The following is a 12,304-nucleotide window of genomic DNA, read 5'->3' as shown; positions in this document are numbered from 1 at the left end:
TCATTTAATCAGATAATAGGTTGCAATTGGATCCAACTTCCAATAGGTTGCAATTGGATCCAACTTCCGGTTCCGGAACTACATGCTAAAGTGTGTTGAAAATGTAAGATAGTCATTTAGAGCGCTGATGCAAAAACGGGAAACTTTTTTTCTAAATATGGCTTGAAATTATTTCAATTTGTAAGATATATTTGTTGCTAAGTCCAAACTAAAGAGTGTATCGAAAATAAGCTGTCCACAAATTTTTCTTTCAAATTATGATAAAAAACGATATTTTTTTCAAACTATTGTACGAGGTTAAACTTGAGCATAATGAAAACCGGATGAAATTTAAGTTATTCCTTCACGAATTTTTGAACTTTTGATCGTACGCTTTTCATCAAGTTCCGGACAAGTGTTGAATCGTTTTTTTTTCTACGCTTGAGCCCAATTTTTTTTGAACTCCTGCATGTTCCCAGCTACCTTACCAGTCATCTTGAAGACCCTCTTCACGGTTGCCCAGTAACGTTCGATGGGTCGAAGCTGAGAGCAATTTGGTGGATTGATATTTTGAGTTGTTTTGGCATAGTGAGCCGACGCTGAATCCGGCCAAAACAGTTAAGGTGTACTATGCTTCTTATATAAAGGCAGCAATCTCTTCTGGAGACACTCAGATCGATAGATTTCTGCGTCTATAGTTCCGGTAGTGTAAAAAATGGTTGGCTTCAAACCACAGGAACATATTGCTTGTCATACCAGTACCTTTCGACCGAATTTCTCCACTTGAATCGATCTGTCCGCATCGCTCACATCCTCCCAACGACGACAGTAAAGTAATGTGGACCTGGAAGGGTTTTTGAGTCCTCCTTTACATAAGTCTCTTGGTCCATCAAAACGCATGCATCCGGATACTGCAAAAGACGCGAATACAATTTCCGGGCCCTCGTTGCAGCTCGCTTCTTCTGTTCTACAATTTGTTTCGCGATTTTCTGCTTCTTGTAGGTCTTCAGATGATTTCGCCTCTTGATACGCTGGATCATTCGTTCCTGCTTTTTTGGCCAAATCACGAATTGGCATTGATTTGTTCTTCATGATTAGAGATACCACTTTCTGGTCGAGTTTCGGGTTGGAAGAACCGAGTTTTCTGCCTCTTCCTGGTAGCTCATCCAAAGAATAGTGTTCCCCGAACTTATTAATGATGGTTTTAACACTGGCATGATGAATTCCAAATCGCTTCGCCAATTTTCGCATAGTAATACCCTTCTCACTTAGCCATGTGTCCAGAACCTTAATTTTCACTTCCTTTTCAATACGCGACATTTTGAAAACGCAGAATTTAAACCGCACAAACAAGTAAACAAACGAAAGCTGACAGCCAAACGCACAGCATGCTGTGATCTGAGCATAAAAAACCATCACAAATACATGCGTACAACACAAATGTATGTGGATAGCTTATTTTCGATACACTTCTTACTTGTGTTTGCTTGCGAAACAATACCCTAGTTCGTGTGGTATGGAAAGTGTGGAGCCTTGTAACCCCCACCATCGGCCAGAGTAGCCTATAAAGGGAAAAAAGTGAAATTAAAATAAATGAAGAGTGTCTTTTCGTCAAATGCTACACATTTAAATTTTATTGCGGCTTTCATACACCACCGGATTAATATAGTCCCAAAGTGTTTTTAAAGAGTGGGACTGTTATGCGAATATTTTCTATATACCCCCAATTATTTTTACAATTTATGAAAAAAAATCCATATGGAACTGATATGCGTGTATGGGCAGTATAGCGGAAACTTAACTGTTGCATTTTGGAACGTCAGTTACTTTGCATGACATGTTGAATTTAAGTAAAATTAGTATTTATACCTACCAGATAAATTTGTTTCTTATGTGTTTTAAACTTTCAACGAATATCGTCCGTATCGTTGATGGCTTAAAGCTCAAAAGATCAGCACAAAAGAGAAATTGGCGAAGTAATGACTTCAGCTTTAACCATAATGCCATCCATTTTTCATGTAACAATATCAAAGTGTATGATCTATGATCTTTCTTTATTACGAATCGCACACTTGCAAGGGTAAGGTTGGTTTTTGTACACAGAGGTTAAACTGCAGGTAATTTGGGTCATACCCTGTCTCGCTTCTCGCTCTACATCTTAATGCAGCAAGTGCCAGCAGCCCATTGACTCTGGTAAGTAGCTGGAATTGCGTTAGCAGTGGTGCAAATTTGCGTAATCCGTTAACTGGTGGTAGCATTTTTATTTCTTCTATATAAGCTTTGAAGTGCAAATGGCTCCCCGAAGGTTGGGAACTTTGATCTGCTGTCATAGACATAGGCTCTATGCAGTGAATGGCCAAAAGAAGCTATTGTGAGTTCAAGTAAAAAATAGAAAATTGTTTTTGATAGTTGGAATGGCATAAGCAAATGACGAAAGTAAATTTCTTCGAAGTACCAAGCAGAATGCCAGGACCTATGAACATGATAATAGCAATCGCAACAATCATTAGAGCTAATTTGTTATGATATGTATCTATTAGATGAATAAATAATTTTTCTTTTCCATTTTTTATTTCAGGTTTGCTCTGTCTGCTTGCATCACAACAGCATGACCAACAGCGTCACTGTGCCTTCTCCGATCACAGTAAATGCTGCAGTAACAACAGTACCACCCATCCACAGCATGGACACAGCAACCAACAGCTGAGACGTTTTCATGTTACAACTGTCTGTGAGAAATCGTCGAAAAGTGGCTCAAATCCGCCGACCGGCGGTTCCGGTAGTGGCAGTGGTTCATCTGCGTCGAGTTCCGGTGGCAGTGGTAAAGATGGCAATGGTAAAGAACCTCCAAACAAAAAGAATGTTTTATCGTGTCCGAAGTGTGGTGACCCTTGCACACATGTGGAAACGTTCGTCAGCTCTACCCGGTTCGTGAAATGTGAAAAATGTCATCACTTTTTCGTGGTGCTGAGCGAGGTTGATTCTAAAAAGACCATGAAAGATACGGAAACCAAGGGTCAACGGAAACCACCGCCACCGCCGAAAAAAATAATGGAATATCTTGACCGACACGTTGTTGGCCAAGAACTCGCCAAGAAAGTGTTATCCGTGGCTGTGTACAATCATTACAAACGAATCTATCATAATCTTCCACCACCGACCAGTGGCGGAAATCAAACGGGGGCTCAACAAATCGATTCTATGTCACGAAGTGGTGACCTACTTCACATATCCGGTATTGGTCATACGATGATGAGCTCTGCTCCAACTGAAGTTCCACGGCCGCCATTAACGTCGTCAAATGCCTCTCAAGCGCATCATCCGGGCTCTGAGCTGCTGGAGAAAAAAACTCATGAGCTCAAACTGGAAAAAAGCAACATTCTTATGTTAGGCCCTACAGGATCGGGGAAAACACTACTGGCGCAAACGATTGCCAAGTGTTTGGATGTTCCATTTGCTATCTGTGATTGTACCACGCTGACGCAGGCCGGCTACGTGGGTGAGGACATAGAAAGTGTCATCGCAAAACTGCTACAGGATGCTAACTATAGGTAAATTAAACCACTCGAAAAATTAATGTTCTGCTCTATTAGTTTCATATGACGCTCACGTGTTTCTCCTTCCGATAGTGTTGACCGAGCTCAAACCGGTATAGTGTTCTTGGATGAAGTTGACAAGATTGGTGCCGTACCCGGAATCCATCAGCTGCGGGACGTAGGAGGTGAAGGTGTCCAGCAGGGCATGCTGAAGATGCTAGAGGGTACCATCGTTAATGTGCCAGAACGTAATTCACCAAGGAAGTTGAGAGGTGAAACAGTCCAGGTTGATACGACTAATATTCTGTTTGTGGCATCCGGAGCATACACCGGTCTTGATCGGTTGATCGCGAGAAGACTAAACGAGAAGGTAAAATAGGGATTGGACGAAATGTAACCAAAATTGTAACTAACGTTGTATGAATTTAGTATTTAGGTTTTGGTATGCCAGCCAGTTCTTCCGAAGGGCGACGAGCAGCTCAAGCGTCGGCTTCACCAATGGACAACGATCAAGTCGAGCGCGATGCAAATCTTCGTAAAGTTCAAGCAAAAGATTTAGTGGAGTTTGGAATGATTCCGGTAAGCTTCATGTCAATAATTTTCTACGTAAATCTGATTGTTTTCACTTTTCAATTTGAAGGAATTCGTTGGTCGCTTCCCGGTTCTGGTTCCGTTCCATAGTTTGGACGTGGATATGCTTGTCCGTATTCTGACCGAGCCTCGCAATGCTCTGGTTCCGCAGTACAAAGCCCTACTGGGTATGGATCAAGTCGAACTAACATTCACCGAAGATGCACTCAAGCAGATCGCCCAACTGGCCATGGAAAGGCAAACTGGAGCCCGTGGTCTGCGAGCCATAATGGTAAACTGAGAATTGTAGGTCACCGACGGTTCCAACTAACGAGCATCGTCATTTTTTTTATTCTAGGAAACGCTTCTATTGGAACCGATGTTCGAGGTACCCGGTTCGGACGTCAAAACCGTTCACATTACCGAAGATTGCGTTCGAGGGCAGACCGAACCGACATACATTCGTCGAAATGCTTCCAATTCGGCAAATTGCGGCCCAAATACGCCCAACAACAACAACACATCTCAGGCACCCGAGGAGGAGGAAAACACCAAACTTCGTGTTAAACAATGAGTCCTCGTGTGATAATAATGAACCGTTGCAACTACTACATGGTCACAGGTAGGAAGTATTAGTTTAAGAAGGGGTTCTTTTGATATTTCCTACTGCTTGCGATGACAGCATGTTGGTTTTGCCTTGTTCCACAGTATAAAAGGGACATACAAATATTATAAACAAAGTGCAAAAATGTACATACGGATGATTGCTGGTTCGTCAGATATCATCCACAAAAATATAAGACGAATTGTGCTAAATTTAACGAATTATAAATATTAATAATGTGAGTTGCAGCTGGTGTTCAGGTTCCTTTTTAAGAGAGCGAAAAGTTTAAGTAGATGATCCTCATTCTCCTATGCATAAAATGTGATGAATCCTCGTTAGGATCAAGTAGTTATCTCTACTTGAAACTGCTGGAATGATGATAGATGTAGTAAAAAAAAATTGAGTTATTTACTTGGATTCGAATTGGCATATCCGTTAAAGTAATTTTGTTGTCTCCTAGGAGGATGTAACTCATTATCTTATTCTACTTAACCATAGAAGAAAAAAAACGAAACCCGAGCTACTTCTCGACGAAGGTATAAAGTGTAAATAATATTTACTAGTGGTATGAACTTTCGAAACTGCGTAACACAGACAGACAAAAGTGAACACGTTAGGCTAGTGGTAGATAAAATAATTTCCCAGAAATGGTCAATATATTCGAAATATTTCGAATCTTTTCCGCTCAGTCTGTAGAAAATTTGAGAATACCTTCTATATATTGTTACACCGCTCAGTCTGTAGAAAATTTGAGAAAACCTATATATTTATAAATCGACACATTCTAATCGTTCATAAAGCTTGCTTCATTTAGAATTGGAACTAACTTTTGCTCATATTGTGGCGCTTCTGGTGGACGGATTTGGAAGTTCTTGCCGCCCACGTGTCGGGAATTTTGTCAGCGTCACGTATGATTTTTGACATTCCGCAAATCGACTGTACTTTGTAAACAATCAACATGGAAGCCGAAAGAAAGGAAAATTATTTGGATAATCCCTTGTTGTCTGCATCTAGGCTTGCTAAACAGCTGAAATTTCCCAGAAATACCGTATGGCGCGTTATCAAACGATATAAGGAAACATTGACGACGATTCGGAAGCCTCAAGCCAATCGTCGCAGTGGAACTGTCGACCGGAAACTGCGTGGTAAGATTTTGAAGACTATTAAGAGGAATCCTAATCTGTCGGACCGTGATTTGGCCAGAAAATTCGGTGCTGCCCATAGTACCGTAAGGAGAACTCGACTCCGGGAAGGAATCAAGTCGTATCGAGCTAGCAAACAGCCAAATCGTACCATAAAACAGAATAGTGTGGTCAAAATTCGTGCTCGGAAACTATATGACCATGTGCTGACCAAGTTCGACGGGTGGCTGTGGCAAAAAACGAAAGTTTTCGTTACAAATAAGACAATGACATCGGAACTATACCAAAAAGAGTGTCTCCAAAAACGAATTTTACCGTTCATTCGATCCCATGACCATCCCGTAATGTTTTGGCCAGATTTGGCAAGCTGTCATTACAGCAAAGTCGTTCAAGAATGGTATGCAGAGAAAGGGGTCCAGTTTGTTCCGAAAAACCTTAACCCACCCAACTGCCCCCAGTTCCGCCTTATTGAGAAATACTGGGCAATCATGAAGAGGAGACTCAAGGCAAAGGGAAAGGTTTTTAAAGACATAAATCAGATGACGACCTGGTGGAATAAGATAGCTAAAACGATGGACAAAGAAGGTGTGCGCCGCCTAATGAGCCGTGTTACATGAATAAATCGAGAATTCCCTCGAAACAGTGACGAATAATTTTACCCGTATTTTTGCTTAAAAGTATGAAGAATTCGCTACATTCGTATAAAAAAGATCTTGAATTCAATAATAAATAACTTAAATACAGACAATTGTCTTTCTTCCAATTCTATCTGAAGCAAGCTTTATAACTAGAAACATTTTGAATTAAAAATAATTTCTGACATTGTTCAAACTTTGTACATTAAAGGTATAAGCGTTCGTATCTATAAATACAAGCGTAGATATATCAGTTTCCTTTCAAATGCAGCAAATTTGGTTGATCGGATTGGACGCATTTTTCTGTCACTTCTGTCAAAGTTTTAAAAAGGAGATTTTTTTTTCATATTTCCTAGTAAATTAAAGCGAATTTCTAACATAGTTAAGTAGTAAGTAAGCACAACACGACTATGTCGCTCAACCAGGTCCGGCTACGTATTTGGGGCTTACACCGGAAAGTTTTCTTTACCATTTTTTATAATAATATAAATCACACATCACGAGTCCGGAAGTGTTGATAGAGTGTGAGATTCACATTATTCATTTCGAATTTAAAATTTTTCATACAGAATAGATGTTTCGATTCGGCCGAGATACAGAGTCGGGATAAGAAATCTGTATAAAATGTTCAAAACGACGTATGTAACAATGAGAGACTCTCTTTGTTCCTGCTTTTTTCGGTAATTTCTCCAGAGCAGATTAAAAGATGATAGCTTTAGTTATTATTATCGGTAAATGATTGGAGAGAAGGATTACTAAGAGTGCCGTAATAATCAAAAGATAAAGTAAACAAAGAGAATCTCTCATTGTTACATACGTCGTTTTGAACATTTTATACAGAAATGTCCTATATCTGCTTTAGTTAATTCGATTTTTGGAAGCTGTTTACTAATCGGCATCTATCGCTAGCTTCGACTAATAAGAGTGGGATGTTTTGTTCTAATTATTTTTCTCGTGTTCAATTCTGATTACAATCCTAAAGTCAATACTCCGAAAATTTGATTCTCGCTACAGTTGACAGTCGGCAGTTGCTAAAGTTAGATCGATGTGGATTATTGTTGGATTTTTGGTTGCGGGTTCTCTTCCTGCCATGATTCATACTGGATCAAGAGACTCGAAACCTGTTGATTTTTCAAACTGGAACCAGTCGCGGCCATATGATATGCGACCAACGCGACTTCTGTGTATAGATCAACCATACAAATACACAGAAATTCATGTCTGCAGAATCAAACTCATCCGAAACAAACCAGCAAATATGAATCTGGGTTTTACTCTTACAAAACCCATTAATGTCGCATATCTGGAATTTACTATGTACTATAAATATAACACCTATCGACCGTTTCTGGAGCAAGTGAATTTCGATTTGTGCGAGTATCTTTCAAAGGACGTCGGAAATGGAAAGAATAAGATGGCGGATGTTTTGTTGAACTTTGCCAGTTCGCAGATTGCTTGGATTACCCGGTGTCCCTATTATGTAAAATATTGTTCGTTTCTGTTGAGAAAATTGTTCAAATAACTTCTTTTTTTATTTCAAGGGACGATTTAATATAACCGATTTCGAAATACGAAATAATCTATTACCACCGTTTCTGCCAGTTGGCGACTTTCGATTTGATGCTAGATTTTACGACGAGGACAACATCACACTACTATATCTACAAGTATTTTGCAATGTTCAATCTAAAGGAATTTTTGACTTATCGATGGGTTAACCCACTTCATGTCAGTTATACAATTGAGTCTACGATCGTGATTATCCTAGCGACTTAGAATACATTTTTCCCCAAGATATTATTTCATGTCTCTGGTTCATTATGTCATGTTTCGCTACTAGCCTGGTAAGCTTTATGGAGCGTACCACCGAGGAGCAGATGGGAGTTGGATTTGAGCCCCATCCGGCCATAACGAGATCTAACATTCGTGTTTTTTTGCGATATCTCATTGAACTCGTCGCATAATAGCTACATGGGTATTTTGGCTATTTTCAAAATACAGTCTATTTCAATTTGGAAAAAAAAACAAAGTAAGCAAAATGGCTTTTTGTGACAAAGTCCACATGTCCCGAAAGTTTCATTCAAGCCTTAGAGAGTGCTATCAACATTTGTTCGAGTTGGCGCGAAATTCGTCAGGTGTATAAAATATGTGTTTTGAGAAATGTTTCTGTTTTATTTACATTTTGTGCAAACCGAAATAATATAACTCCGCGACACACATAAAAGAGTCGTCGTCCTAACGTAAAGTGGTTTAATCATCAGCATTTTCTCTCATATTCTTAGTTCATCCCAGTAATGGATAGTGTTGAGATATTTAATCCCAGTTGGGATGGTATGAATCCTATGCAAATTTTATTAGTTGACAAACAAAAAACATGATGATATTAGTCGTACAATCTGCCAAAACATAAACATGAAAATGTGTTGTGCGTTCCAAATACATTTAGGGTCATTCAGAGTTTGTGTGAAACAGAAAAATCTAAAACCTTTTTACTACACTTCTGGACAAATCCAACGAACGTTCAACACTGACAGTTAGATGGAACGATAATTGGAACTCATCCAAATGATTTAACGGTAATTGTTGACAATTTTGTCTGGAGCACTTATTGTTTCATATGAATGAGCTCACGCAATGCGATTAAAGCGTGTGTGTTACATTCAACAAGATTTGGCGGGCTGATAGTCAGATCATATCTACATGTTGAGCTATTACCCAATTTGAAAAATTGAATGCATCGGAGAGCAGTGGCATGATTTTTTTCATTTCTCATATAGAAAGGCCGTGCAATCACTGAGAAAACTGACTTTTAAACCAAGGCTTAGAGATTTCATTCAGAGCTGTTTTCACAAAATGTCACAAATGTGTATGTATGTATGTATGTATGTTTGTATGTGACAAATAATGTCATCCAACTTCCGGTTCCGGAATTACAAGGCAATATGTGCAAATCTATGAGAAAATGCGCACTCAATTTTCTTGGAAATTTCTTAACCGATGCAAATAAAAGGTCTTGAAATTCATTAAAAAGTGTTCATTTTCATGGGTATTTTCTCAAAAGTGATGGCGAAACGAGGTGGAAATTTTTATAAAATTTAACTGATAAATTTATATAGATTAGTTAGATAGTAAATATATAAATCTACTTCGGGACTACTAGCAAATACAAATAATAATACGGAGTACTCCGACAAATTTTCGAGGACACATTTTGCAATATGCGGTACACTGTCAAAGGTACACTGTCACTGTGACAATGAACTTTGGAAAAATAACCAGACAACTGGGAACACTTGAAATTGAAGATTATTGTTACCGTGGATACTGTTTATTATTCAAATAAATATTTTGAATCTATATTCAGGTTTGATTTGTTTTTTGTTTGATCACGAATTGGCGTATATACGAAGAAAATATTCCGAGCTGCTCATGTATGAGCAGAAGTACACAAATCATTCGCAAGAAACAGCCGTTACGTACAATGGGATCCTTCAGATATCGACAAAACGGATGGAAAGAATCGACAAGAACTAAGTTCAATGAAGGAGACGAATTATATTCTAGCAAAACAACTGGACGAAGAAAATCCCGGATCATCTACGCTCGACGGAAATCCCAAAAATATTTTCAAGTAAGTTCAGGCATATTGACTCTGAGAAAATGTTTTATACGGACGGATCGCGAATTGAAGAAGCGACAGGGTTTGGTATGTTCAACAATAATGTTTCGGCCTCATTTAGGCTTCAAGAACCTGCATCTGTTTACATAGCAGAGCTAGCAGCAGTTCATTATAGTTTGAGTGTAATCGTCACATTAATTCCAAACCATTATTTCCTCTTCACAGATAGTCTGAGTGCAATTGAAGCCATTCGCTCAAACATGACTGGCAAGACTGAACCGTTTTTCCTGGGCAAAATAAAACAGTGCCTGAACGACATATTGAACAATAATTATCTAATCACTATAGTCTGGGTCCCGGCTCATTGCTCCATTCCTGGCAATGAAAGAGCCGATATTTTAGCCAAACGTGGTGCTATTGAGGGTGAAATTTATGAGCGACCGATTGCTTTCAACGAATTCTATAGCTCGTCTCGCCAAAGAACACTTGCCAGCTGGCAAGCATCTTGGGATAGAGATGATCTGGGTCGGTGGATGCACTCAATTATTCCGAAAATATCGACAAAGGCATGGTTCAGGGGACTGGATGTGAGTAGGGATTTCATTCGTGTGATGTCCAGACTCATGTCCAATCACTACACGTTAGATGCACATCTCCTTCGAATTGGGCTCTCCGAGACTAATCATTGTGCTTGCGGAGAAGGTTATCGGGATATTGATCATGTCGTTTGGACATGCGTGGAGTATCGTGATGTCAGATCTCAACTAATAAATTCTTTGCGTACCCAAGGTAGACTATCCAATATCCCAGTTCGAGACATTCTTGCTTGTCGTGACCTTTCATACATGAAACTTATTTATCAATTCATAAAGAAAATTGGAGTTTCAATTTAATAAAGGCCCCTTTTAAGACTTAGTTCTGATCCCAGCTGCGTCTATGAGTTCAACCAATAGCTAAATTAGAATAAAAATTATGTAATGATACAAACAAACTCGAAACAGTTTATGAAATTATCAACAAAATGTCTGAAAATAACAGCTTATTTTATAATTTATAGAAGTTAATCGTTTGGTTCAAATAATATTTCCGAGTAGATTTCATAATTAATGACGAGTTACCTAAGATGATATTTAAGCTATAAGAGAATATGTTTTAATAAATTCAAAACGTTGTGACTATGTTAGAATTAAATTAGGATAAGAATATTATGTAAAAGTGATGCTACGGCGAAGAAAAACTTATGTAAACTGCCTTAAGAAATAAACGTATTTATGGAAAAAAAAAAAACTGGACGAAGCCAACAATATATTAATAGACTACGAAAGTAATACAGATCATGTCCATAGTTTCGATCGAGATCGTATCCAGAATTCTGTGCGACGCTGCGTCTGTAAGAAACTCGTCGAGTTTTTTAGCGAAACTGCACAGAAAGCAGTTTAAATAGAAAAATAGACGAGCAGAACGAATAGGTTGAGGAAAATAAAATCGTGGAAAGCACTATGGATGGATCGCTACCGGAGAAGTTGGAAAATTATAATCATGGGAATATCCTTCTGGATGTCTGGAGAAAACGAAAAACATACGAGTTACTTAATTGCTAAATCGTACATTTTCCTTAAAGTTTCCCTATGACTGATACCGACCTACGTGTACTCAATATGAAGCAAAAACCTTCATTGTATTTGAATCATTTTGGGTGTACCAATTTTGGATAGCGAGAAACAAGATTTTGAACAACCAGTTCTCGTCACAGAACTTACATTGTTATACTTGATTTATTTTTCAAACAAGAATCATCTTAAATGTAAATTGTTCTATAATTGATGATAATATTTGTTTAGTGCATATAAATTAATGCAGTACAGAAGAGGGACTTCTTTATCAAATCTGCTGTTGTGTATCAGCTGTAGAACTACCTGCCCAGTGTATCAGCAGTTCTAGAACGGTACGTTCTTCCTCACAATCGCTGGCTGAGTTGAAATCGATTTAACGATTGCACTATTCCTAAAAGATGAGCAACTTATGGTTGACCCAGAAACGTATTCTGGGTTAGTATAAACGAAACAAAATATTTTAAAACAATTTAGGAAAAATTTAAGCCAACTTACCTAAAAGTTCATAGAACAAATCATCTGTCGTTGGTCTGAACATGGGAGATTGTTTTTGTGAAAATAATAAAAGTAACATAGCCATAGGAACATTAACAAATGTTGTCAGTT

At 38.5% G+C, this 12,304-nt stretch overlaps 1 protein-coding gene across 5 annotated transcripts in view; it reads left to right on the top strand.

Annotated features, from left to right (window-relative positions):
• Positions 1 to 5,364, top strand: part of LOC131427768 (ATP-dependent Clp protease ATP-binding subunit clpX-like, mitochondrial) — a 35,776-nt gene extending 30,412 nt beyond the window's left edge. For all 5 annotated transcript variants that reach the window (XM_058591233.1, XM_058591237.1, XM_058591235.1 and 2 more), the window contains exons 3-7: positions 2,558 to 3,530; positions 3,609 to 3,885; positions 3,945 to 4,094; positions 4,156 to 4,377; positions 4,444 to 5,364. In XM_058591233.1, coding sequence (XP_058447216.1) covers positions 2,558 to 3,530; positions 3,609 to 3,885; positions 3,945 to 4,094; positions 4,156 to 4,377; positions 4,444 to 4,659 — 1,838 coding nt within the window. In that variant the 3' untranslated portion in view covers positions 4,660 to 5,364. The remainder of the gene's footprint in view (positions 1 to 2,557; positions 3,531 to 3,608; positions 3,886 to 3,944; positions 4,095 to 4,155; positions 4,378 to 4,443) is intronic.
• The last annotated feature ends 6,940 nt before the right edge of the window (positions 5,365 to 12,304 follow it).

The sequence above is a fragment of the Malaya genurostris genome, chromosome 2 (assembly GCF_030247185.1).
Source record: "Malaya genurostris strain Urasoe2022 chromosome 2, Malgen_1.1, whole genome shotgun sequence".
Classification (NCBI taxonomy): Eukaryota; Metazoa; Arthropoda; class Insecta; order Diptera; family Culicidae; genus Malaya; species Malaya genurostris.
Note: the sequence above shows the minus strand (reverse complement) of the source record. Positions and strands in the feature narration are given on the sequence as shown.